Source organism: Opisthocomus hoazin, chromosome Z (genome assembly GCF_030867145.1).
Source record: "Opisthocomus hoazin isolate bOpiHoa1 chromosome Z, bOpiHoa1.hap1, whole genome shotgun sequence".
Lineage (NCBI taxonomy): Eukaryota > Metazoa > Chordata > Aves > Opisthocomiformes > Opisthocomidae > Opisthocomus > Opisthocomus hoazin.
Window position 1 is genome coordinate 5,175,694 of NC_134454.1, and position 26,441 is coordinate 5,202,134.

The 26,441-nt window shown below is 56.6% G+C and overlaps 1 protein-coding gene across 2 annotated transcripts in view; it reads right to left on the bottom strand.

Moving 5' to 3' along the window:
• Window positions 1-26,441, bottom strand: part of PAX5 (paired box 5) — a 142,630-nt gene that overhangs the window by 102,051 nt on the left and 14,138 nt on the right. For both annotated transcript variants that reach the window (XM_075410740.1, XM_075410741.1), the window contains exon 5: window positions 25,512-25,640. In XM_075410740.1, coding sequence (XP_075266855.1) covers window positions 25,512-25,640 — 129 coding nt within the window. The remainder of the gene's footprint in view (window positions 1-25,511; window positions 25,641-26,441) is intronic.

Below are 26,441 nucleotides of genomic sequence, written 5' to 3' on the forward strand. Positions count from 1 at the left end.
CCAAAAATACTTTTCATTTGGAGAAGATATCAGGCCATTTCAATGGCACTGATAGAGTCTCTGCTCTGTCTCCATTACCCACTGAAGGCAGCCGGAGTCAGGAGCTGACTACGCTAGATTATATTCCCTATAAGATGGTCACCAATATATATATATATGATCTTCAACCTCTATTGATTGACCAATTTCACAAGCAAAGACTGGTGAAATGAAGCTGAAATGAACATCATGCTTTAACTCATTGAACCCATCAGGCCTGAGTTAATCTCACTGCCCACTGTCTCTGATAGAATTCAATTGATCAATCATGTTTCGGTGATAGTACCATTTCAGTGGCTTATTGCTTCTTCATTTCAAGGCTTGACCTGTTAGATACACTTGGACCAGCTCTGCTCCTCCTGGAGACAAGGAGAGCAGCATCTGCCGGCGGCCGCGCATTGTCCTGCCTCCGGGTTTGGGAAAACTCAGGGGAGGCTGCTGAACACTCCCACCTTTGCAGTCTGTTTCCACAGGCGTTTCGCCGATCTCGTGGTTGGGATGGGTGTGAGGACACGAGGAGCCCGCACGGCTGAGCCCGCCACCCTCCGCTCAGCGCCCACCACCTCCCAGCCCACACTGTTCCCGACTCGGACACACAGGGAAAGCACTGGTTTTGTGGCAGGTCCGCACCCCAGCCCCTCGCTTCCCCCATCCCCTTGTCGCAGCCAAGGGCCATTCGGACTCGGCGGCCACCTCCATCCCAGCAGCCCCCACCCTGGGCAGAAGCAGTGAGGGGGTCCCCGGCTCTCCTAAACCGCTCTGCGCCACAGCGATTAGCACCTTTATCACCAAACAGACACCTCTGGTCTTTCACCAAGAAGTGATGGAGCTCCTCTGCAGTGTGAGAACGTTTGTCCCCGCTCCCCGGGACAGCTGGAGGTCCTCCCTGATGCATGAGCCGGGGCCACGCCGCACACCCACAAGGTGGACGAGCTGGAGCCGTGCCCACGCACGCACGAGGTGCCAACCCGCAGAGTTGCCCGGGACGCAATCCCACCGCTGCAGAGCTGCACCTCCAGGCTGGCTACGGGCATCACCCGGAATCGGGAGGGTGTTTCACAGAACACATTTCCCATGAGACTACAGCTCATCTCCTCCTCCAGTGATTTTAATCCTGCAGTAGCCACTACACTATATTAAAGTTTATAAAAATAATAAGTTTATATGTAGTTCTGTATGCAATAGTTTATAGTTTATTACATAATATATTAAACTATAGATTTGATATTAGGAAAAATTTCTTTGCTGAAAGAGTGGTCAGGTGTTGGCCCAGGCTGCCCAGGGCAGTGGTGGAGTCCCCATCCCTGGAGGGGTTCAAAAACCGTGTGGATGTGGCACTTGGGGACATGGTTTAGCAGGCGTGGTGGGGTTGGGTTGATGGTTGGGCTTGATGATCTTAGAGGTCTTTTCCAACCTTAGTGATTCTATAATTCTATGATTCTATATATAAATACATATTTATTATTATTATATTTATTCTAATATTATATCTATTGTATTATATATTTCTTGTATTTGTTATGGCCCCTGCTGCACGGCAGAGGGGGCCGGGACCCCCGGGGGCTCTCCAGACCACCCCCTGCAACGCCCCAGGGCAGCAGCAAAGCTCGCCACGGGGACGTGCCCACCTCGGCAGGGGTCTCGGCACCCGGGGGACAGCGATCTGCTAAACGGCACGCGTTGTCGCCCGGACCGTCGCAAGCCTGCGAGCTGTCGGTCTCGATGCAGCACACCAGAGGAGCCACGGCCCCAGCCACCGGCCCCACCGCCGGGCAGAGCTCACCCGAGGACGGCAGCTGGAGGGAGCGGCGGAGCTGCTGTGGGTTTTGTGATTGCTATTCTAGTACAGTTTCATGTCTAAAAAGCAGTAAAAATGATGTCATCGATACCTGCCCCTGCCTTGGTGGGGAACTCGGAAGTGCAGAGACGGAGGTGACGAGGCAGCGGCCAAGAAAGCCAACGGGATCCTGGGGTGCATCAAGAGGAGTGTGGCCAGCAGGACGAGGGAGGTTCTCCTTCCCCTCTACTCTGCCCTGGTGAGGCCCCACCTGCAGTGCTGTGTCCAGTTCTGGGCTCCCCAGTTCAAGAAAGATGAGGAGCTGCTGGACAGAGTCCAGCGGAGGGCTACAAAGATGATGAGGGGGCTGGAGCATCTCTCCTACGAGGAGAGGCTGAGGGAGCTGGGCTTGTTCAGCCTGAAGAAGAGAAGGCTGAGAGGGGACCTTATAAATGTTTATAAATATCTGCAGGGTGGGTGTCAGGAGGATGGGGCCAGACTCTTTCCAGTGGTGCCCAGCGACAGGACAAGGGGCAACGGGCACAAACTGAAGCAGAGGAAGCTCCAGCTGAACATGAGGAAGAACTTCTTCCCTCTGAGGGTGACGGAGCCCTGGCCCAGGCTGCCCAGGGAGGCTGTGGAGTCTCCTTCTCTGGAGATATTCCAGACCCACCTGGACGTGGTGCTGTGCAGCCTGCTCTGGGTGACCCTGCTTGGGCAGAGGGTTGGACTGGGTGACCCACAGAGGGCCCTTCAAACCCCTGCCATGCTGGGATTCTGTGATTCTGTGGGCAGGACAGAGGGACTGCCCCAAGCCCACCTCGCACACAGCCAGCATGGCCATGGCTCGCGGGTCTTGGGAGCTGCGGGCGCCCCGACAACCCCCAGCACAGCAGGACCCCCGTTCGGCTGCAGTGTAATGGAGGAAGGGGCTCACATCTCTATGACTTCTACAACGTTTAAGAGGAGGTACAGCTGCCATAAGTATATATAAAATAAAGTCATGCCAAGTCAAGCTCATTGAAGCAATTTTAACATAGTTTACACCTACTCCCATTCCACACGCTAACACATCCTTTCACCATTTCTTTCACAAAAATCATTTCTAGGTACGCTTGGGCAACGTGGACCAGAGCCGGTGGAAGATGAGGTTGTGCTCTGCGTGGCTTTGGGAACACCAAACGGCGATGACCGACTGGGAGAGGATTTACAGCGCTCAAAAACACCGGGAGACCGAATCCTGCCAGCCAGGGTTACAGTGGTGGTAGGACACGCGATCGCAGCCCGACGGCGCGGCGGTGTGAGCTCAGCAGCAGTGCCGGGGCACTTGGTCTGCCGGCGGAGGGGAACGCGGCGGGCACCGGTGCCGGGAACAGGGCCACGGGTGCCGGTAACAGGCTCACGGGAGCTGGTAACGGGCCCATGGGTGCCAGTAACGGGCCCATGGGAGCCACTAATAGGCCCACGGGTGCCGGTAACGGGCCCACGGGAGCCGGTAACGGGCCCATGGGTGCCAGTAACGGGCTCACGGGAGGCATCAGGAATTTCTCAGGCTGCGAGCGGCTGGCATCACGCACACTGCGACAGCTACAGAGACCGCAACCTTCTGCCCGCCCCAGGCACTGCCAGCTGCTGAGAAAACCACAGGCTATTCCACCGCCCTCCGGCAAAACCAGCCTTTCCACTCAAGCTTAGAAGAGCTACTCTAAGTTTCGACCCAGCGCCTGGAACGCTTCGCAAAGCACTGTCCTGGCGCTGCCAAAGGCCGTGGCAAAGCTCCTAAGAAACGCAGAGGGCTCCCAAGCAGCCACGCGACTCCGCCTGAGACACCAGCTCCCAGCAAAACGTTCGCCCGGTATCACCAGCCCGCGGCGAGGCTGGACTCACTGCGTGCAGAGGAGGGAGGGGGAAAGACTGGGAGGATGCAGCTCGCTGCGCCGTCCAGCAAGCGCGAGGTGCCAGCCCGCGCTCCCCATCCGCCCAGCCGCAAACGGCGCTCACAGAAAGCCGTCAGCACCCGCAGGCTTCACTCGTGCGTACGTTAAACGGAGCTTCGCCTTACGACATCAAGACCATCTGAAGATGAGGAAGAACTTCTTCACTCTGAGGGTGATGGAGCACTGGCCCAGGCTGCCCAGGGAGGCTGTGGAGTCTCCTTCTCTGGAGATATTCCAGCCCCGCCTGGACGCGGTGCTGTGCAGCCTGCTCTGGGTGACCCTGCTTGGGCAGGGGGTTGGGCTGGGGGACCCACAGAGGGCCCTGCCAACCCCGACCATGCTGGGATTCTGGGATTCTGTGAAGACCCGCGGTCGCAAGCCTGCAAACGCGCACGCCTACAGCGAGGCAAAGGAACGCCTCGGCTGAGCCCAGCAGAACGGCTTGCACACACGGTGCACAACACTGGAATAAAACACCGCTATAACACAGAATACAGTAAGCACCCATGGACTTGTACATGTTACACGAAGCATAAGTTTAACGGTATTTTTACATATTTTATCCACGTGCATTAGTCAGGTGAAATCAACGTTTAAAGACCCTCCACAGCTGTGTAGTCACAGAATCACAGAATCACAGAATGTTTGGGGCTGGCAGGGACCTCTGTGGGTCACCCAGTCCAACCCTCCTGCCGAAGCAGGGTCACCTACAGCAGGCTGCACAGGACCTTGAAAGGTTTTTACACCTCAGAATCTTCAACTTGCTGCTTACATCCAGGAGCTGTATCTGTGCATCCACCTTCCTTCGGCTGCACTCCATCCACCTGAATGCAGACGTGCTCTCCCGCACCGGCCACCAGCCACAGGCGTCCCCGGGACCGGGTCACCGCGTTGTCTCGTGCCGAAGCAGCACCGGCACAGAGGCCAGGACGTGGGTTGAGGCGAGCACGCTGGTGTCACCGCCGGCTGTGCAGCATCCACCGCCTCGACCCGGCAACACCAGCGCTTCCCCACGCTCATCCTCCTCCGAGCGGAGGGGTGGGCAGCGGAGATCCATCCCACCAACCCGCGGAGGAGGGACGCGAGGTGGTTTCTGGAGCCCACTGAAGCCGGCTGCTGCCATCAGCCAGACACGGGCGTGTGGAGCGCGGGTGCTGCGGCCACGCTCAGTCTGAGATCCCCCTGGCCGCAACCCACCCTGCGTGGGGAGGCCGCTGGTGTCCCCCAGCCTCAGCCCCCTCCTCCAGAAGTGAGGGCACATCGCTGCTGCTGCCACCCCGGCTCTCACAGCGGCGATTTGGGGGATGCTGTCCGGCCGCACCGGAGACGCTGTGAACGAACACGGTGTGCGGAGCAGACTCCTGTGCACCGACAGCCACGGGTTCAGCCCTGGCGCAAAGGGGCGAGCACGCAGACGCACGCTCCGCACTGCAGCCCTCAGCACCCTCCAGTGCCCCTGCGACGCCACACCGGTCGAAGAGACGTGGGTCTCAGACAGGAAAGTCAGCCGCTACCATTCCTGACCCCCGCCTGATTTCATGCTGAGGAGGAGGAGGAGGAGAAGTCACATGGAGAGCAGCCCGCAGGACGCTTTCCCGGCAGCATCGGCGCTCGGTTGTCTCGCAGGTTGCGGTGGCATCATCCCTGCGAGTCCCCGGCAGACTCAGGGACCAGGTCTCCCAGCCTGGCTCCAGCCCAGAGGGTCCCATCCAGCGTCCGTCTGGATGCCTGTGCCGGGGAGACCTGCTCCAGCACGCAGAAGGGCACGGGGAACCCTCACGTCAGTTGGTTTAACAGCAGAGGCAGTTAAACGCCATGTTTGTTTTTATTATCACTATTTTAGCTTTCTAAATGCAATCATGCTTCAGCATGCTTGGCTTTTTCAAATCTGAGGAACAGAAGATGACAAGAAGGCAGTCGGTGACCCAAAGGAGATAACGTCTCCCTGTATACGTTTGTATCTTATGGTTCTGCCTTAAACATTCTGATGGACTGGACACACAACAAAATTACTCAGGCAAGATTATACTTTTAAGAAAAATTTGCTAATTTCCATAATTAATTAGTGTCATCTAAACATTAATTATTTATCCTGCAGTAAACTCAGCAATCTACAGCGCAACTCCCTCGACCCTGTGCTTATCACAAGGATGCACTTATTGAGCAAGTGCGGGAGAATCCCCCCGCACGCATTTCTGTTATTTGGAGACGTGCTTGCATTCCGAGGGAGGCTGAGTGGGTCACTTTTTGGGCTCCATCGTGGGAATTCTGCCAATGATCTGTTCCTGCAGCCACGCTGGAGACAAAACGCGCTGGGACCAGCCCCACCGCCCCACCGGCTGAGACCACCCTCTCGCTCACGTCTGCGCCAACTTTCCTAAACTCACGTGTTCCCCTCCTATCTAAAAAAAAAAAAAATAAATAAATATATATACACACACCTACAGCATGGCAAATATCCCCTCTCCGTCCCCGACAGCCAGCTGCTGGCAAACCAGCGCGTTCCATCAATCACTGACGGTGGTCTGAGAGCGAGTGCCCAGCGTGGCAGACACCGGTCTCGCCTCTCCGGCTCTGCTCGGTGCCCCAGCAGCCAAGGGCAGCGGATGCAGTTCTGACTGGGTTGCAAACCTGCAGCAATGGGGAAAGTTTTGAGACTTTTTCTTCTATAAGACAACACTGATTGACTGAAACTGAATCTTGTTCACCAGCGAGGATCATTTCTGAAGAAGTGCGCGACACAAAGCCCTGCTGGGAAAAATCCTGAACCTGTCAAGGGTACCCATCCTGAGACACATCAAAATTATTTTAGCAGTTTAGTGGTTAGATATAATCTGCTTATATAGAATCACGCAATCATTGAGGTTGGAAAAGACTTTTAAGATCATTGAGTCCAACCGTCCACCTAACACTGCCAAGGCCACCACAAAATCACATCCCTAACCTCCGCATCTATACGTCTTTGGAATACCCCCAGGGATGGTGACTCCACCGCTCCCCAGGGCAGCCTGTTCCAGTGCCTGACAACACTTTTGGTGAAGAATTTTTTCCTAATGTCAATCCAAACCTCCCCTGACACAACCTGAGGCTGTTTCTATCACCTATCTACATATCTAAGTACAGATCTATATACAGAGGTGTATGTACACACACGTACATGTAAATCTATATAGAGAGACGTATATATATATACACACATGCATCGACATCTGTGTATATACATATATATAGACATCCATACAGAGAGATGTATATGTCTGTACATCCAAGTAACCAACGATAGGACGAGAGGCAATGGCCTCAAGTTGCATCAAGGGAGGTTCAGATTGGATATTGAGAAAAATTTCTTTCCTGGAACAGTGGTCAGCTGTTGGCCCAGGCTGCCCAGGGCAGTGGTGGAGTCCCCATCCCTGGAGGGGTTCAAAAACCGTGTGGATGTGGCACTTGGGGACATGGTTCAGCAGGCATGGTGGTGCTGGGTTGGCAGTTGGCCTTGGTGACCTTAGAGGTCTTTTCCAACCTTAGTGACTGTACGATTCTATGATCTACATCTATCTATACATAGACGTGTAGACGTATTAAAAATCAAATAAGCCCTTGCTCCTCAGGCCTGACTAAGCCCGGGTAGTAGCCCCTCCTTGCCCACCACGCACTCCTGTTTCGGGAGCATCCCCCGGCACCAGGGGGGTCTCACCCCAGGGTGTCAGCGGCTCCTGCAGCTCCCTGCGCTGAGCACAGGCACGGGATGCCTTCTGAGGCAGTCTGCTCGGAATGTACGCAACCCAAGAGATGGGAGAGCCAGTCTGCACAACCAGGGCAACAGAACAGGTATTTTAAAAATACCAGTGTCTTAGGTGTGAGCAAACTCATATTTTCTACAACTTGTGCACGGTGTGGCTATTCTTCACTGTAGTTCTTGTCTATGCATAACAAAAAATGAAAATGTTTAGGGGGAGTTAGCACGTTTTTTAAGATAAATTAGTTTTGGTTAACCAAAACCTCAAAATATCTCCAATGTACTTTGTGATGAACAATGAATTATTTAGTAAAAAAACAAGCACTTTCCCTTTGAAAAGACTTACAATGCCTCTAGAAGGGGTTGATCATACTCTTTCATGGTTTTAGTTCCCCAGCTCTCCTCTTGACTCTACTCCCTTTAGGAAGCAAGGAAGCACGCTCGGGACACGTGCTGCCTAACGTTCTCCTGCCTGCCGCAGGTACACACGCGTCAGCATGGACACGCAGCCACGGGCTCCGTGCAAGGCGTGCTCTGCAGAGCCACGACCACCTCCCCGCAGCCCAGCCAGCGAGGTGAAACCACGCACAGTTCACAAAGACGCACGGGTTTCGTGAGGCAGAGCAGCATCCCGCTTCCGGGCGAAACCTCTGAAACCGACTTTTTTTCAGAAAAAGCAAATAAAGAAGGCAAAGATCGTAACGTACAAAGATGACTGTTCTTCCGCTGCTCTGCGGGCACAAGGGCAGCGAGGCCATCACCCCCACCAGGTCGGAAACGAGGGGTCCCTCCACACCCAGCACCCACCGCCAGCTTCCCTCTGCCCCATGGCAGCCCTGCCACAGCCGGACCGACGTCCCCGGCTGGGACGCACCGGGAGCACGCGGCCGGCACCGCGCCTGGCATTGTCCCCTCGCCGGCCGGGTGCCCCGCGCCCAGCTCCGACACCTCCCCGCGCCGGCACCGGCCGCTGCCATAACACACTCGATTGTTCTCAGCGGTGCTCCAGCAAATAAAGCCATTAATTACGGTCTCCCCCTCGGCCGCCGTTGGCTGGAGCGGCAATCAATGCGCAACCCCTCATTGCCTGCTCTCGGGGAGCGGAGACAGATGCCATAAAAATGATCCGCAGCCCGTGCCGAGCCCCGCCGGCGCGGCGGCGGCAGGCTGTGCCCGGGAACGGCCGCCACGCTGCTTCGACACGCGGTGCCGTATTTATTTGGCCTGCCGCAGCCGTGGGGGAAGCCATCCCATTAGGCGATTATTTTTATCTTATAACGTGAATTTACTTGTACTGATTGGCTTCCTGCCGCCAAATATCAATTAAATTGCAAATGCCTGCTGAAGCTTATTTTCCTTCTCTCTTTCCCCCCATTTCCCGTCCTTCTTCTCTCTCCCCTTCTTTTTCTTAAAGAGAGAGAGAACCCTATGTTCAAACATAATTTAATTTATTTCCCTTTCCATATCTCAAAGGAAAATCTATATCTCCCCCTGGAAGGCCATTTGCCCTCTGCTATTGGGAGCTGAGGTATCACAGCACCGGGCAATTTGTTTCACGCGACTATCGGCAGCCCACCAGGACTCCTCAGGACCCCTGCCATCTCACTGCAATTGTACCTGGTATTGCCATTTACCATTTGTGTTCCATAGCCTCCGGTACCCGCCGTACGGCCGGGTTTCGGCTCTCGGGCCGTGCGCCCACCCCACTCCCACCCACGGTGCCCACCTCCTCTCCACGGTGCTCACCGCCGCACCTCCGCTCGCCCCATCGGCCGCGACCCTGCCTTGCAGTGGGGATGGGGGCCGTGCACACCGATCACCCCTTCCCCACCACCACCTCCGGTCGCCGGGACACGTCTAACCAAGAGACGGCACCGGCTGCTGCTCATGTGCCATGGCCACGTGTAGGACACCTTCCCCTGGCTGCCACGACCCTTCGGAGCCAGCAGTGACTGCCACCACAAGACCCCAGACGTCCCACCTCACCAGCAGACTCAGGCCCCGTCGCAGCGTCCTGCGGCGGAGCACAAGCCCTCTGCCCGGGTGGGCAGCGAGGGAAAGGGGACGGGACCAGGTCTCACCAACGGGGCTGGAGGGCTGACCAACGACCACCAGCAACGAAACCGAGCGTCCGCAGCAGCCAGAGGACAACAGCAGCGGTGGGATCTGGAGGGCGACCAGGAAGGGGAAGCGTCGCAGAAGTGCCGTCAGCACGAGCAGGCGAACCACAATTAGCGATGAAGAGACGAAGTCCCTCAGAGGATTGAACCTGACCCACACACACCAGGCAGGACCAGAACCCGCTTCCCACAGAGCGCGTGGGACCCCCGGGGAAAAGCAGAGGAGAAAACCCCGTGAAAGCAGCCCAGCAGAATGAGTCACAGCCCCTCCGGACGCGGACGGAGCGCTCACACACGCGTCTCCGTCACGCCGCTGTGTCGCACGCACACTCGGTCCCCCGGCGAGCGGGAGCACGGGGCACGCCGGGGCACAGCGTGAGGACAAACGCAGCCCCACGCACGCACCCTCCTCCAGCTCAGCACCACACCCAGCGACAGGGAGCGGATCGTGGCCACCGGGGAACAGCCACAGCTGGTCACAGCTTCACAGCCCACGAGGCCACCACGTCTCTCCTGCGCTAACCGAGCTCCCACCGAGCTGGCCCCGAGCCTCGGCTCCTCGCAGCGCTGCCGGCAGCCTGCAGCAAGACCCTCCCTGCCCCAGTGTTTCAGCTTCCTCGCTGGCAAAGCGAGGACACTCTGTTCAAACACATCGTATTGTAGTAAAGATCTCCTGTCCGTAAAGTCCCACTGGTCATAAACTGTCTGTAGTGCACCCAAAAATTCTCTGGCTCCTTGGAACAGCACAGGCGTGTTTGTTCTGGGCTGGGCAGCGACCAGGGCGACTGTCACGGCGCTTGCAGTTGTTTCCACAGCAAGGTTTTGGACAGAAGCTGTATGGGTTTAGCTCAGGATGGTTTAAAAATCCAGGGCCGTGTATCCGAATGACGCATTCACAAAGCAGGACAACGAGCTATGAGGCATGCACCAGTCTACGTACGTGTGTCCAGATCTATCTGTACAGGTACACACACATAGGTACTACATGTGTACCTACACGTGGTGACCACCCACATTCCATCTCTCCAAACATACAGCTATGCCCTATGTAGAGATGCTCATAAAAAAATATCCAGGGTAACCAGCAAGACCTCTGCACCCTTTGCAATGGAGATTATTGGCTGGTTCGTGCCGTGCCTGACGGAGACAGCGTGACTGCCTGGGATGCACCTGGCAGGTTTCTAAACAGAAGGCTCCAGAATCAATTTTGTGGTAACCGGTTAGATGTGACCAGCTTACAAACTCAGCACAGGCGTCGGGAAGCAAATCCAAGAAGCACCACTACTTTTTTTTGAACATCAGAGGTGAGGAAAGCCTCCCGGCTGGGCGAGCCACAGGACAGAATAGAGATTAACGATTCTGGCCGGTTTTCGTCTCCAAGGTGACAAACGGGCGCACAGCAGGCACGGTGCCATGGCTGGTGGTGCAAGGCGATGCTGAAGCTCACAGCTTGTGCAGGAATATTTGTGCCTCCCCTGCAGCGAGGGCAGCGCTAGGAGCTCCAGCAGAGCAAGATGGGTTCGTCCAGCGACCACCATGTCCACCGCTGTCTGAGGGACCCCCTTGCACGATGGCGATGTGCCAAGGGCAGCCCCCACCGCGTGCCCGCTCCCCTGCCCACCTCTGCAGCCATGCCAGCTCCTCCACGGCACCCGTAGCCCCTGCTTTGCTGGGGAAAAGACAGTCAGCAGGCAAGGGCCTGAGGGTGGAAGGGAAGACGTGAGCATCTTTGGGAAAGTGGTGAGGACTCCTCCCAGGTGGGCACCGTCGGCTGAGGTCTCCTGCCGCAGCAGAGGCCAGGGCAACTACACATGGACACCCTACCAACAAATGAAGGTTCTGCTTGCAGAGTGGTGAAGTGACACCAGTTTCATGCTCAGTAGCCAAGTCACCGGCTCAACATCTCCATTTGGTCAAGTGCCAGGTCCTGCACTTGGGTCACAACAACCCCACACAACGCTCCAGGCTTGGGGAGGAGTGGCTGGAGAGCTGCCCAGCAGAAAAGGACCTGGGGGTCAACAGCCAGCTGAACATGAGCCAGCAGAGTGCCCAGGTGGCCAAGAAGGCCAACGGCATCCTGGCTTGGATCAGCAATGGTGTGGCCAGCAGGAGCAGGGAGGGGATCGTGCCCCTGTGCTCGGCACTGGTGAGGCCACACCTGGAGTGCTGTGTTCAGTTTTGGGCCCCTCACTCCAAGAAGGACATTGAGGGGCTGGAGCGTGTCCAGAGAAGGGCAGCGAGGCTGGGGAGGGGTGTGGAGAACAAGTCTGATGAGGAGCGGCTGAGGGAGCTGGGGCTGTTCAGTCTGGAGAAGAGGAGGCTGAGGGGAGACCTTCTTGCTGTCTACAGCTCCCTGACAGGAGGGTGTAGTGAGGTGGGGCTGGTCTCTTCTCCAAAGCAACTAGCGATGGGACGCGAGGCAACGGCCTTAGGCTGCGTCAGGAGAGGTTTAGATTCGATATCATGAAAAATTTCTTTGCTGAAAGAGTGGTCAGGCGTTGGAACAGGCTTCCCAGGGCAGTGGTTCATTCACCATTCCTGGAGGGGTTCAAAAAACGTGTGGATGGGGCACTTCATGACACGGTTTAGCAGGCATGGGGGTGTTGGGTGGATGGTTGGATCTGATGATCTTAGAGGTCTTTTCCAACCGTTATGATTCTATGATTCTATAATGATTCTATGACTCTTGTCCACGGCATCGTAGGAGGGAGGGCCCAGGGAGGCTGTGGAGTCTCCTTCTGTGGAGATATTCAAGACCCGCCTGGTCACGGTGCTGTGCAGCCTGCTCTGGGTGACCCTGCTTGGGCAGGGGGCTGGGCTGGGTGACCCACAGAGGTCCCTGCCAACCCCGAACGTTCTGTGATTCTGTGAAGGCTCTGGAGGGGTGGCCTGGCAAACGGGAACACGGAGGTCCCAGAGCTTTGCACTGATTTCACACACCAGAGACTAACTTCCTAGGGAACCGCGGACAGATTAATCAACATTCCCACGCTCTGACGTCCCTCTTTAAAGTAAACTGATCCACTGAGGTTCTGTGATGGTCAAACCATCAGGCATCAAATGCCTCTGCAACAAGGACTGTGTGAGTGTAAGAGAGGGAGAAGAGGTAAACTGCAGAGTTACTCAAATTCAAAACTCCAAGCCACACACCCGAACAGTTCAGAAAAATACTTGGATTCAGGCACATTTATAATTACGTTCCTCTCATCCTGGACCAGCCGCAGCAGGCCTTGGCCGCTCTGCCCGTTGCCAGCCAAGGCCATGATGGATAGCGACCGTCAGGTCCTCAGGTGCCAGGCTAGGCTGGCAAAGATGGGCTCTGTTGCGTCACAAAACCTCACTCTTCTAGAAATGCCACCTCCTGTGTCCTCCTGCCTGGAAGGAAACCTGGGCCAGGTACCAGTTCTTGGGGAAGCAATGGAAAACAGAGGAGCCGGAGAAGGAAAAGCCCACTACGTGGCTATTTCTTATTAGTCGACTTATGGAAAAAAAAGCCAGGCACTGCCAAGCATGAAATCTTGTTGGGACAATAGAGATGGAATTGCCACTGCTGACAGTAATGTTTACAAGGGCATCATGCGTCGATGCCGCACAGCATGAAACCAGCAGCCCCGTCTAGCTCTGTGAATTGTAACACGAGACAAAATGTCCCATTTGGGACAGGTAGGAATTGTACCACCAAAAACAACCACTCAGGTGTAAAATCCGTTACAGTCGGACGGGAGGAAACGCAGAGGAGCCCCGCTGACACGGCGAGAGGCTCCCGAGCTCTCTCCAGCCGCCGGAGCCAGCAACCACGGTCTCTGAGCCGGGGAGATGACTTGCCGGTCAGCTGGGGGCTTCCCGTGGACCCCAGCCAGCACGGGCCAAGCGGGGCAGCAGGAACACACCCGTTCCCACACCGCTGGGGTCCGACCTCAAACCCGTGGGCATCACCGAGGGCTTTCCAGCTCACACACCCAAGGCAACGCACCGGCTGCGGGCGTTCAGGCACGCACCTTGAGCCCCGACACGAGAAATCAGTACCACGTCTGAAGGATCAGAACTTTTTCAAACACCACCACCACAAAATCTGTCCAGCTCGAGGGAACCGTACTCGAGGCGGCCAGGCAGCTGCAGCCTGCCGTGCCACACGACAACTGCTCGTTATGGGACCTTCCAGATGAAGAACTATCTGATGTCTAAGCAGCCCAGAGAGAGCTACGACAGAAAATTATTTTCCAAAGAAAGTGAAACCAGAAGGAATATCTTGATCACAAAGTCCAACAGAAATTGATCAGAATTAAAAGGGGCTGGGGCTGAAGCGTGTTTAGTGTATGTAAGATGCTCTGCAGTGTTCACCCGAAGTGCTCAGCCACCATGAAGCTTTTTCTGTGCGCACTTGTGCATCAGCAGTCTCACAGCTTCTCCCTCAGGGCTGCCCCTCACAGAATCACAGAATCACAGAATGTTCGGGGTTGGAAGGGACCTCTGTGGGTCATCTAGTCCAACCCTCCTGCCCAAGCAGGGTCACCCAGAGCAGGCTGCACAGCACCGCGTCCAGGTGGGTCTGGAATATCTCCAGAGAAGGAGACTCCACAACCTCCCTGGGCAACCTGGGCCAGTGCTCCATCACCCTCAAAGGGAAGAAGTTCTTCCTCATGTTCAGACGGAACTTCCTGTGCTTCATTTTGTGCCCGTTGTCCCTTGTCCTGTTGCTGGGCACCACTGAAAAGAGTCTGGCCCCGTCCTCCTGACCCCCACCCTGCAGATATTTATAAGCATTTATAAGGTCCCCTCTCAGCCTTCTCTTCTTCAGGCTGAACAAGCCCAGCTCCCTCAGCCTCTCCTCGTAGGAGAGATGCTCCAGTCCCCTCACCATCCTCGTAGCCCTCCGCTGGACTCTCTCCAGTAGCCAGAACGGGCGAAGAGGGGACGCATCCCAGCCACCCTAAGCAGCAGTGGTGTGGAGATGAGGCCATCTCGCACGAGGGCAATGCAGCAGCCCACGGGGTACAGCTCGGCACCCCAACAAGGTCAAACCAAGCTCTGCCACGCAAGCTGCCCACCACGCAGCCAAGGCTGTTCTCCCAGATGCCTCCTCAATGCAGGTTTGCTTCTTAGACTGCATTCTTCGCTTTTTTGATTATGAGTTGATGTGACCTGTACAAAGCATCTGAAGGAAGCACCTTCCCTCAGTGACGCCGCCATCTCCCACACGAACAGCATGCCTACAGCACTTGGCCTGCTCCGCTCACAACCGTCCCTGACGTCCAGCCCTACCAGGGACATCTTTCCCATGGCTCTGCGCCTGTTTGCAGGACACTGAGTACCACACCGAATGGGTTGCAGGAAGTTTCTGAGCAAAGTGCTGGCAACAGCCGCACATCCTGACCCCACGTGCGACCAAAGAAATTCAGAGAGCTGCAGACGCAGCCTTCAGCAGTTCAGGCACCCCAGCACGTGGCCTCGGGGAAGCTGTTTTATGAAGATGCAGCATCCATGGGATCAGAAAGCCACCGTGCTTCGGTGGTGATAGTACCTGACAGATTTCCAACACCCTGATCTCCACTGCAGACATCTCTCTTGCCATGGTAGAGATCAGCCAGATCAGTGCCCAGCTGACACGAGATTTTAACTGGATTTCCCTCCAGCCCGGGGCCTGAGGAGGAACTCAGCTAAAGATCCTTGCACTCCAACCTCCACCGTGGAACTGCAGCAGCAGTGGAAAATTCGTCTCATGCTAGAGGCATACCCTTAAAGTAATTACCATAAGTATACCTTAACTACTACGACCGCTCAGCAGATTCTCAGAGGAGACAAAACGTGGGAAAGCTCCACGCCGAAGTTATCTAGGCACCTGCCAGAAGAGAAGATGTGGGTTGCTTTCAAAAGTCCAAGTACTTTGCTCGTCCCACCTCTGAAGCCACGCGTGTCGTTACGCGGACAGTCACCGCCTCAGACACCAGAACACACAAAAACGAGGACGCAGCCGTGCCAGCACCTCCACGTACAGCTGAGGTTCATGAAGAAAACAGAGAAAGCAAAGGCTCTGAAACCGACTGCAAGGAAAAGCTTTCACAAAGCCGCTCCAGAGACATCGGTGGGGTGCGTGAGCACTGTGCTCGCTCCTGTCGCGACAGGAGAGCTGGAGTGCAGGGGAACGAACCTCAGACCCCTCGGGACAACTGTCCAGAGATACAGACAGGAGAAAAAAGCCCAGGTGAATACGCAGTGGGGAAATGAGTTGAAATTCATCTTCTTGTGGAAGTTCAGCAAAACATCAGCGGAACGCTTCATCTGTCAGACACACACATGAGGTACTGGGGCAGGCAGGCACACATACGTCTGGATTTTACCAACTAGGTCTTCTGTTCCCGTTCGCGAAGTCTTCTCAAGCATAAGGAGAACACGAAGAGGGATTTGGCTGTTTGCGCCGCACACCTGGCTGACCCGCCGTCCAGGACCCCGCACCGCCCCTGGGCATGCACGGGCTGCCCGCGCCTCGGCCGGCGCAGGGCACGCACAAAGCACCTCCGAGCACCGCAGGCTGACGGCACGTGCGCACGCCCTGCGCACGCCGACGGCGCTGGAGCCACGGCACGCACGCCGCAAATCTTCCCCTATTTCCACCCGCAGTTCATAGAACCAAACCATCCTGGAATCATAGAACCATAGAATCATGGAATCGTTAAGGTTGGAAAAGACCTCTAAGATCATGAAGTCCAGCTGTCAACCCAACACCACCATGCCTGTTAAACCATGTCCTGAAACCACGTTAAACCATGTTGTGCGGCAGACCAAGCCTTGCCCCAGGGTTTTGTGCTCCATCGCAGCGCACAGCGAGCAAACCGCTGTTGTTCATAAGTGCTACAGCTCTCTCCAAGCTTTGCCATATCCTCACCACTATGCCGTGACAAATAAGTAAAGGTGGTCTTCTTGACTCAGGCACACCCAGACAACACAGACATCCTGCAGACGTGAGTCCAAGACCTCTGCGAACTCGGTATGACCAGCCATCCACGCAATCATTTCAAAACCACACAAAGTGCAAAATGCAGTCACGAACTCTGGCACAAATCATCCCATAGCCTGGGTTGCATTTCCTCCCAACGCCTGTTGAATAACAGGACAGATTTGTAAACAGGACTATTGGGAGAGGTCAAAACTGGCAGGATTCGGTCAATGCTGCGCAACTACCTCTAGCAATAACTAATCCTCGGAGGAAAGAGTGCACACAAAGGCCATGACAGACAAAACTGAACCGGAGAAAACTTCCAGTCTCGGGACACCCCAGTTTTCTGCGTCTCTCTGATTTTGGTCTGTCTGCTTACCAGGAGCTTCCCAGTTAGCAACAACTGCAATTACAGCTTAAAATATTAACTCTGGCTCTTCCCAAAGCACCAAAAGTGGTTTTCCACTATCATTCAGGGTTTCAGGGGTTTGTCATTTCAGCCAAGAAAATAATTCTGACTTCAAACCCCCAGTAAGCTCGAATCGCGTCTTTCCCCAGCTGCAGCAGAAGCAGGTTTCGGTCCCACGTGCTGATCCTGGCGCTGCACTTGGTGCAGAAGGCAGCCAACCGGCCGTTACCCGCAGGAGACTTCTGTTTACTGCTCCCGGGGAAGAGCAGCCATTGGAGGGGGGACACAGACCCCCGCCAGCCCCGTGCCCGGCACAGGCGGTCACCCCGGCGCACAGAGCAAGCAGGGGACGAGGCGAGGGGAAGACATCACCATTTCCCGGGAGCAGGAGGAAGCTTCACACAGAAATATGCGATACTCGGAGAGCTCCTGCCACCACGGAGGAGCCAAATCATTTACCCTATGCTTTGGCATCGGACCTTTCATGCGGGAATACCCCCCCGTGTCTTTCCAAGCACCGTCTGCAACTGGCCAAATCTCGCTCCTCCGGGGTAAAGGCAGTCTGAGCCGGCCGCAGCTCCCCAGAGCTCCCCTTACACGCTTGAAATTGAAGCATTTACTCCAACGGTGCGGGCGTATTCTGACAGACCCTCGCGATGTGGATCTACACACCAGGAAAAAAGGGGAAAATCCAGCGTCGCACATTGCGACACGAAGCTTGAAGCTGTCCTCTCACAGAAACACCTGCATCCTTCGAAAAGAAAGTCGCAAAAATAGCCGGGTACACCAACACAAACCCAAAGAACAATCTTTTCTCTTCTTGGTTTTCGTTCTTCAGCCCTCTCAGAGATCACTATCATCATTTACGATGTGGAAAGCTAATTGTGAAAGTCTGTTAATAATGTAATACATCTGTCCTAAGACAAAACTTTTGTCACCTCTATCTATAGGTATCTGTAGGTGATAGGTACATTAGAGGTACGTACACACACGCTTGGTATGGGCACATATGTGCACACACGCACTGTAACTGCACCTCAGTGTCTCCTCCTCTCTGGACCCTGCCAATTTCTCGATAAAACCAGACTGATTCGTCTTGCTCATGACCCTTCTATTTTATTTTATATTAGCATTTATAACAAACATCCATCAAAATTGACAAGTCCTGCTTTTCCACAAAACCGCTTTTCCTTTGGAAAATGCATTCACACTAAAGAATCCTGGCCAGCCCCAGTACTGACACTAGCAGGACGGTCTGACAAGACATCTACCCCTAAACTGGATTTTAGCTAAACCTGTATGAAGAGGTTATTCCTTGAAAAGCATCTAGCACTCGACAGCTCCTGATGAGAACAGCTGGAGCTACAGCAGGGCTGCACGGAGTGGTGGAAATCTGGGCTTTTCATTAACATAGCTCCGGGAAAATCCCCGCTCCGCCGAAGCCGGTGGCAAAGCGGCAGGGCTTCACCCCGGAGATGGAGGAGAGCTCTCTTGAAAATAGGGGCCCCGGGGACTGCATTAGGAGAAAAGTGACAAACGTGCTTGACGTGCGCACAAGACAGCCGGTAACCCGCTCGCTCGGAAAGGGCAGCTGCGCTGGCGGGGAGTTTTCCTGCGCTGAGCTGCGAACGCGTGAAACCACCCTCGGGCGAGCATCGCCGAAGGGCAAGGTACAACCAGCCCGTCCCTCCAAACCCTGCAGGCGCAGGGGCTTGTGATGCCCACCCCGGGACAGCTGCCCACCAGCTCCTGCTGCCCGCCCGGCCATGCCCCACGTCCACGGAGACCCTCCCATGGGATGCTCCCACCATCCCGCAGAGCCGAAGGGGTTCGTCCCAGCAGCGCAAGACCTCAGCCTGCAGGCTCCATCACCCGTGGCCCCGTCATCCGGCTGGGCTGAGGTCGGTCCTTCCCTCCCCAGATACCTGTCCTGCCGCAGCAGCGCTCGCGGGAGCGCATCGCCCTCAGACGTCAGAACAGCACGGTTTGGGTGCTGCAGTGGCTTTTCATTTTATTTTCATTAATTTAGACGTGCAGAACTTTCTCCAGAGCACAGACCATGCCATTTCAACGCTGCCGCAGCTGAGATCTGAACTGACCCACATTTATTCCGTTTTCCGTAGAATTTCATGAGGAATGTCAAAACATCCTCTTTGTCTCTCAAAGACAAATCCTGTGCCAGCTGAGCTCCACTTGCTAATGTCCGGTATGACTGGCTCAGCACCAGTAACCTCACAGATGGAGACTGGCTCTTGGGAACACCCAAGGGTTTTAGTCCCACGCCTTGGGGAACTCAAACTCCTCCTCCAGACACCCACCACCATCCACGGGAGACACCATCACTGCTGGTGTCAAACCAACACCATCCACGGGTGACACCATCACTATCTGTGTCAAACCACCATCATCCATGGGTGACACCATCACTGCTGGTGTCAAACCAACACCTTCCACTGGTGACACCATCACTGCTGGTGTCAAATCACCACCATCCACGGGTGACACCATCACAACTCATGTCAAACCACCACCATTCACGGGTAACATTGTCATTGACAGCGTGGTAAGGTGCACAAAAGGCAAATGCAAAGAGCGAAACAAAAGAAAAGCCCCAGTGGGGTGGGCAACTACATCCAAGGACTCAGGAAAAAAGTTTTCAATGAAATAAAAAAGAAGAATTAAAACCTCCATCAAGCCCTAGACTGCATCAGATACGGCACAGATGAAGCCACCACTGCAATGTAACTAGCAAAGTCTAGATCAGACGCTGAAGCGATGATTTCGGTGTCCATGCGGTGAGGTAGAACCACCTCTCCTGAGGAGCTAACGACCCGACGGGACAAACGGCTCACCCTGCTCTGCAATGCCAGGAAGGGATCCCCGAGCGTGAAGGGCAATCTGCATCAGCAGGAGAAATTCACGTCAGGACTTGCTGACCCTGCGAAACCTCATTCCCTTCACAGGCTTCACCTCGTTATAGTCAGTGGATCTATCCCCAGGAGCACACAACCCCCGTGAGGAAGCACTGCTGAAGAGGGCCTAGAAATTACAGAATCTCAGAATCCCAGCATGGCAGGGGTTGGCAGGGACCTCTGTGGATCACCCAATCCAACCCCCTGCCGAAGCAGGGTCACCCAGAGCAGGCTGCACAGGACCTTGTCCAGGCGGGTCTGGAATATCTCCAGAGAAGGAGACTCCACAGCCTCCCTGGGCAGCCTGGGCCAGTGCTCCGTCACCCTCAGAGGGAAGAAGTTCTTCCTCATGTTCAGCTGGAACTTCCTCTGCTTCAGTTTGTACCCCTTTCCCCTTGTCCTGTCTAATGATAGCTCAAAGGGAAATAATTTTCAGATGTCCAGTAGAGATGTGCAGCAAAGCTACCCAAGCTCAAATGTTTTCAATACCAGCACCAGGATTAGATTCCAAGTCTTGAAACACTCCAGCAACCCAAAGCATCTGAGCCGTGCAGCTGTCACCACGGCCTGGCCGTGCGTTTTGGAGCTGCTCTTCACCAACCTGAGGGACACAGGTTCCCAGTGAGGTGTGGGAACGCCCCATCACGGCTCACCTTCCCAGTTCACACGCAAGATGCTTCGAACTCCACAAACCCACGTGCTCCTCGGCATCATGCTCGCCGGCGAAGGCTGCTGGCTGGCGGCCGTGCAGCCTCCGAGGCATCCACACCCTCAGCCCTGCACGTCTCTGCCCAGCCGCGAGCGCAGCTTCTTGTTCCTGTCCCACTGGGGACAGCCCATGGGCCTGGCACGGAGGAAGGACACAAAATGCAGAAATACCGTCTGTATTATTAGTCCTCACTCATGTTTAGCCACGCTCACGTTGCTTTCCTGCTCCCTCTCCCCCCAGACGTGTCACGGACTCGGTGAGCTCGCGTCCGCACCGTCACTGCAAAGCGCTCCGATGGCCGCTCTCGGGGCCGAGGGTCTCCGGCAGCCGGTGCAGCGCTGGCGCCGGCAGGAACGTGTGCGGCAGCTCCGGCCAGGCGCCGGGTCGGTGCTGCCTGGGTGCCCAGACACGCCGAACCTGGGCCGTCCCTGCGGGAAAATGCGGCGACCGCAGCATCGGGCGGTTCCATCGGGCACGGGATTGCACCCACCCGCGGCTTCTTCTCACTCCTGTGAGGGTCCCCGCCCTTCTTGGAGACCTCTCCTCACAGACACAAGCCCATGACCCAAATGCCTTTAAATACACTGAGTCTACACTTAGAGGAAAGGCATTTTTCAAAGAGTTCAGCTGAGAAAACAAAGCAGGAGCACCCACATCATCGCACCAGACGCTGACAGCAACGCAGGGTTACGGGTGGCCAGAATGGAAACAAAACGACTCGTACGAGCGCACGTCTCCCGTTATGCTCGTTTCGATTCCCCAAATGCCTCCGCTGCCGAGAAGACTCCATACCACCCAATCTGAAAAGTGGTCTGGGCAGCTGTTTGGTGCAGGCACTTGAGCCTGCCAGATCTCCTCTGCAGAAGGACGGGCTGGGTGGGCAGCAGAGACTCGCGTCCCACACGCTGCCTTGCTGAGGGAGCCTTGATTCTGCTGCCCTGCTTCCGACCACGTCTCCTGGTCGGGGCCAGGGCCGAGCCCACGGTTCACAGCAAGGCGCCCACGGCTGCACGCAGCCTGTTGCTCTCACCGGCTGCATTTACACGAGGGATGCAAACAGGCTGACTGGTCAGGCGCAGCCCGCGTCCCCGCGAGAAAACCCTCCCATCCCCTGTGCCGAGCCGCAGAGCGATGCCCGCCCCGTGCTAACCCCGGCGTTGCCGATGCTGGCTCAGAGGACTCAGCTTGCACACGCCAAAACCGCGCCAGGCCGTGCCAACCACAGCCGGACAGGCCAGCCGAAGCCCATGCCTGTGCACCCACGGTCTCCGGCTCGGCAGCACGGACGCAGTGTCAGTGACACAACCGGTGTCCTGGGCTGCTTTGATGGAGACAACGCTCTGCTGCACAGACAGCACCAGCTCCAAGGTGGTCCTGGTCCCGCGTCCCACACCTCCAGCACGCACGCCTGCTCCAGGATCCCGCTCGGCTGGGACGGCACGAACACGCCGGGAGCATCACTCTGTGGGGCTTACACCCTTCCACCGGCTCTCCCATCGCTGCAGCGCGCAGGATGGAAACCAGGGCTAGGGGAGAGAGGGGTCCAGGGAGCAGGGGGGGTGGGCTCTGCCCTGCCGCGCTCTGGCCCTTCCTCTCCTGTCCTTTGGCAGGACCCACAGACCCTGCTCCAGCGCACGCGCAGCCCAGCGCCCTGGCTCACCCCGAAAACCAGCCCTGCGCATCGTCTCTGCCCCGGACAGAGTGCTCGACGCAGCTCCCTCTCGCCCTCCTCTCACTGCTCACCGAGGAGGACGTAATCCCACTTCAACAAGCTTTGACTTTCAGGCAGGGGATGCTTGACTCTTCCCAGAAAGGCAGAGCCTGTCCGGCGTCCACCATGGGACTGTCACCAGCCACCCGTCCAGTGCAAGCCCTGCAGTGAAACAGAATCCCAGAATCCCAGCATGGCAGGGGTTGGCAGGGACCTCTGTGGGTCACCCAGCCCAACGCCCTGCCCAAGCAGGGTCACCCACAGCAGGCTGCACAGGACCTTGTCCAGGCGGGTCTTGAATATCTCCAGAGAAGGAGACTCCACAGCCTCCCTGGGCAGCCTGTTCCAGTGCTCCATCACCCTCAGAGGGAAGAAGTTCTTCCTCATGTTCAGACGGAACTTCCTCTGCTTCAGTTTGTGCCCATTGCCCCTTGTCCTGTTGCTGGGCACCACTGGAAAGAGCTTGGCCCCATCCTCCTGACCCCCACCCTGCATATTTGTAAGCATATATTAGGTTCCCTCTCAGCCTTCTCTTCTTCAGGCTGAACCAGCCCAGCTCCCTCAGCCTCTCCTCGTAGGAGAGATGCTCCAGTCCCCTCACAATCCTCGTAGCCCTCCGCTGGACTCTCTCCAGCAGCTCCTCATCTTTCTTGAACTGAGGAGCCCAGAACTGGACACAGGACTCCAGATGGGGCCTCACTAGGGCAGAGCAGAGGGGAAGGAGAACCTCCCTCGCCCTGCTGCCCACACTCCTGCCAGTGCCAGCTGTCAGCACCACACGGAGCACCCAGCCCACTCCGACGCAGGGTCTCGCTGCCCACCCTCAGCATCCCTCAAACACACCCCGTCCACGTCGGGGCAGCTCACCAACACCACCCCGCACACCCCTGCCACCCCCCCTGCCACTACACCCTCGCCCCGAGCGGCAGGGCCAGCCGGGGAGCTCGGAGGAGGCGATCCGCAGGCAGAGCAGCGGGGCTGCTGCCCGGCGGCTGGCTGCATCTCTCTGCCTCGTTAGGGAACAGCCTGCTTCTGGTGTCAGTCTGCAGGAGCACGTCCTTTAGCCACAAGTGAAAGAAACTGATCCCCCGCGAAGTCACATCTGCTCCAAGTCCGTACTACAAGAGGGAAAAAAATGACACCTTCAGCTATGTAAACCAATAAAGACTGTCTGATTTGGTTTGCCCCTGTTGCTACCCAGCAAGCTCCCCACTGGGTTAAAGACTGGTGACATCTGCTAAAAAAATGTCAGGAGTGAGGAGAACAAAACCGGGCAATGAATCACACCGACGCAGCTGGAAGCCGGAGCGGCACGTCCGCCCCCTTCGCTCCGCACCCAAGGGGAGCCGGGACCACCGGACGGCTCCAGGAGATGTGCGTGGGGAGGCATGGCAGCAGGCACCCACCTCGCAGCAGCCACAGGAAAACTGCCCAGCACAGCAACAGGGGCTCAGCACCGAGGCAGGCTCTCTCCGAAGACGAGAAATGGCAAAGTTAACTCTGCCCCCTTGTGCATCTGCATCACGATACAGGCCGTAATTAGACGATGACATGACTCTCTTCTTGACGAGAGGGGCTAGCGTAGGTGACCTCCCGGTCACCTGCAGCACAGAGCCCCAGGACCCCTCCATGGGCACCCTGTGCCTACCCACGCAGACGGACCCTGTGCTGAGCAGCACAGCGAGGGGCTGCGGGTGCTCCCGGGGGTCCCCTCAAACAGACAACGGCATCGAAGCGTCTGCTTACGCCTCTCCAAATCTGCACCCCGAGCCCACCGTAAAAGCAGTTTAAATGGTCTGCTGAGGACAGCGTTACTGTCCGGCTTACGAGCTCAAAAATCACGACTCATCCTGCCAAAACGGTGGGGGTTGTTTCAGAAATCACGTGTTCTCTTCTAAAAACTGGCAAAAGGTGGGGGAATTCTCAGCTCTGCTTCTGACCTTTCCAAGGAGACACTTAATTCTTTCCTTGCAATTCCGGGAGCTTCTTGTTTCTTAGCCCTCTCTGGCTTAGAGTCTTCTGTAATCGCAAGCACCCAAGCAGCAGCGCTGCGGGGCAGGGCTGTGACAGCGCCGTGTGGTTTCAGCACAGACGGCCTCTCTCCCTGACACGGCTGACAAAACACTAAATTTCTTCCCTGCTTGCTTTAATTCATAAATTTATGTGCCCTTGATTTGGAAAAACAAAAAAATCAGATGTACGATGGCAGAGTTAAGTAACAACGGCATATTCAGCAAGCACCCGACGACAGGGAGTTCCATGCACGGCACGGGGACGGCAGCACCGCCGGCGAGCACGCGCGGGGACCCCGAGCGCCCGGTGCTGCCGCGGGGCGGGCAGCCACCATCCCCAGCGCCCTGCGCGGCTGCAGCCACCGCATCCCCGCTCGGGCCCCGGCCTCAGCTCCCCTCCGTCAGCTCCCACCGAACAAAAGGGATGCTCTAGGTTCAGCGCACTTTTGTAAGACACCGACGCAGAGTTTCGCCCTTTCCCTTCCACTCTTTCCCCAGCATCTTTCACTCGGGAGCAGCGCTTCCATCAGGAAAACATCCGGGACAGAATCACAGAGTCACAGAATAGTAGGGGTTGGAAGGGACCTCTGTGGGTCACCCAGCCCAACCCCCCTGCCGAAGCAGGGTCACCCAGAGCAGGCTGCACAGCACCGCGTCCAGGCGGGTCTTGAATATCTCCAGAGAAGGAGACTCCACAGCCTCCCCGGGACACGGAGCGGCACAGGACCATAACCCAGCAGGAGGTCTGAGGAGGTCCAGCAATGTCCCACCCCAACCAGACCGAGCTCATTCCCATCCCCGAGGCGACCAAAGCCCCCGGCGCCGAGCAGACCTGCAGAGACATGGCATGGCAGGCAGCTCTGCCATCAGCTCTCTCTCTTTGTGGATAGGGACACCTCCCAATATCTTTTATTTCAGGCGGCCACAGCGTCAGCGTGATGGTGCCTCGTCCCCTTTTCACTGGCAGGAGGGAGATGCTCCCCAGTTAAACGCTGTGGCACAGCCCAGTGATTTCCAAACCCCACAACAAGCCCTTGCTCCTCTGAGAGCTCCTGCCTCCGGCCACCGGCTGGGCAGCGACCTCGGCAAAGGCAAACGGCACCAAACCCACCCGAGCTGACCGCAACGGGGTCCGCAGCCCCGCCACACCACACGCCGGCAGCGCCCGCGCCGTTGCTGTCCCACCGTCCCCCGCCAGAAAGCAGCTCCCGCTACCTTCGTCCCGCTTGCGCTTGTTGCTCTCGGCACCGGGCGAGGCGATTCCCAGGATCCCGCTGATGGAGTAGGACGAGCCGGCGGAGTCGGTGCTGACGGAAGAGGCCTGGGTCACCGACCCCGTGGAAGCTGCAAGGCAAGGCCAGGCCGTCAGTGGGCACAGCAACACCGGCGACAGCCCACCCGAAAGCCACCAGCCCCCACGGCAGGACCAAGGCGGGCGGGGGTCTGCCAGCCACCATGGCCCCTCCGGCTCAGGCGGGACCCCTGCCCACCCAGCCAGCCCATGGCGTGCTGCAGCAGCCCAGCGCAGGGGTGGGAGCAGACGCGTGGTCACCCCTCGCCCCCATCTTCTCCCAGGTAACCAGCGACAGAACGAGAGGCAATGGCCTCAAGTTGCAGCAGGGGAGGTTCAGATTCGATATCATGAAAAATCTCTTTACTGGAAGAGTGGCCAGGTGTTGGACCAGGCTGCCCAGGGCAGTGGGGGAGTCCCCATCCCTGGAGGGGTTCAAAAACCATGTGGATGTGGCACTTGGGGACGTGGTTTAGCAGGCGTGGGGGTGTTGGGGTGATGGTTGGACTTGATGATCTTAAGAGGTCTTTTCCAACCTTAATGATGGTTGGAAAGTGACTTTTCACAAGGGTGTGTAGTGATAGGACAATGGGGAACGGCTGTAAACTAAACAAGGGCAGATTTAGCTCAGATATGAGGAAGAAATTCTTCCCCATGAGCGTGGTGAGGCCCTGGCCCAGGTTGCCCAGAGGAGCTGTGGCTGCCCCCTCCCTGGCAGGGCTCAAGGCCAGGTTGGATGGAGCTCTGAGCAGCCTGGGCTGGTGGAAGGGGTCCCTGCCCGTGGCAGGGGGTTGGAATGAATGGCTGCCAGCGTCCCGGCGCCGGAGCCTCGTCAGAGCGGAGCAGCCGGCACT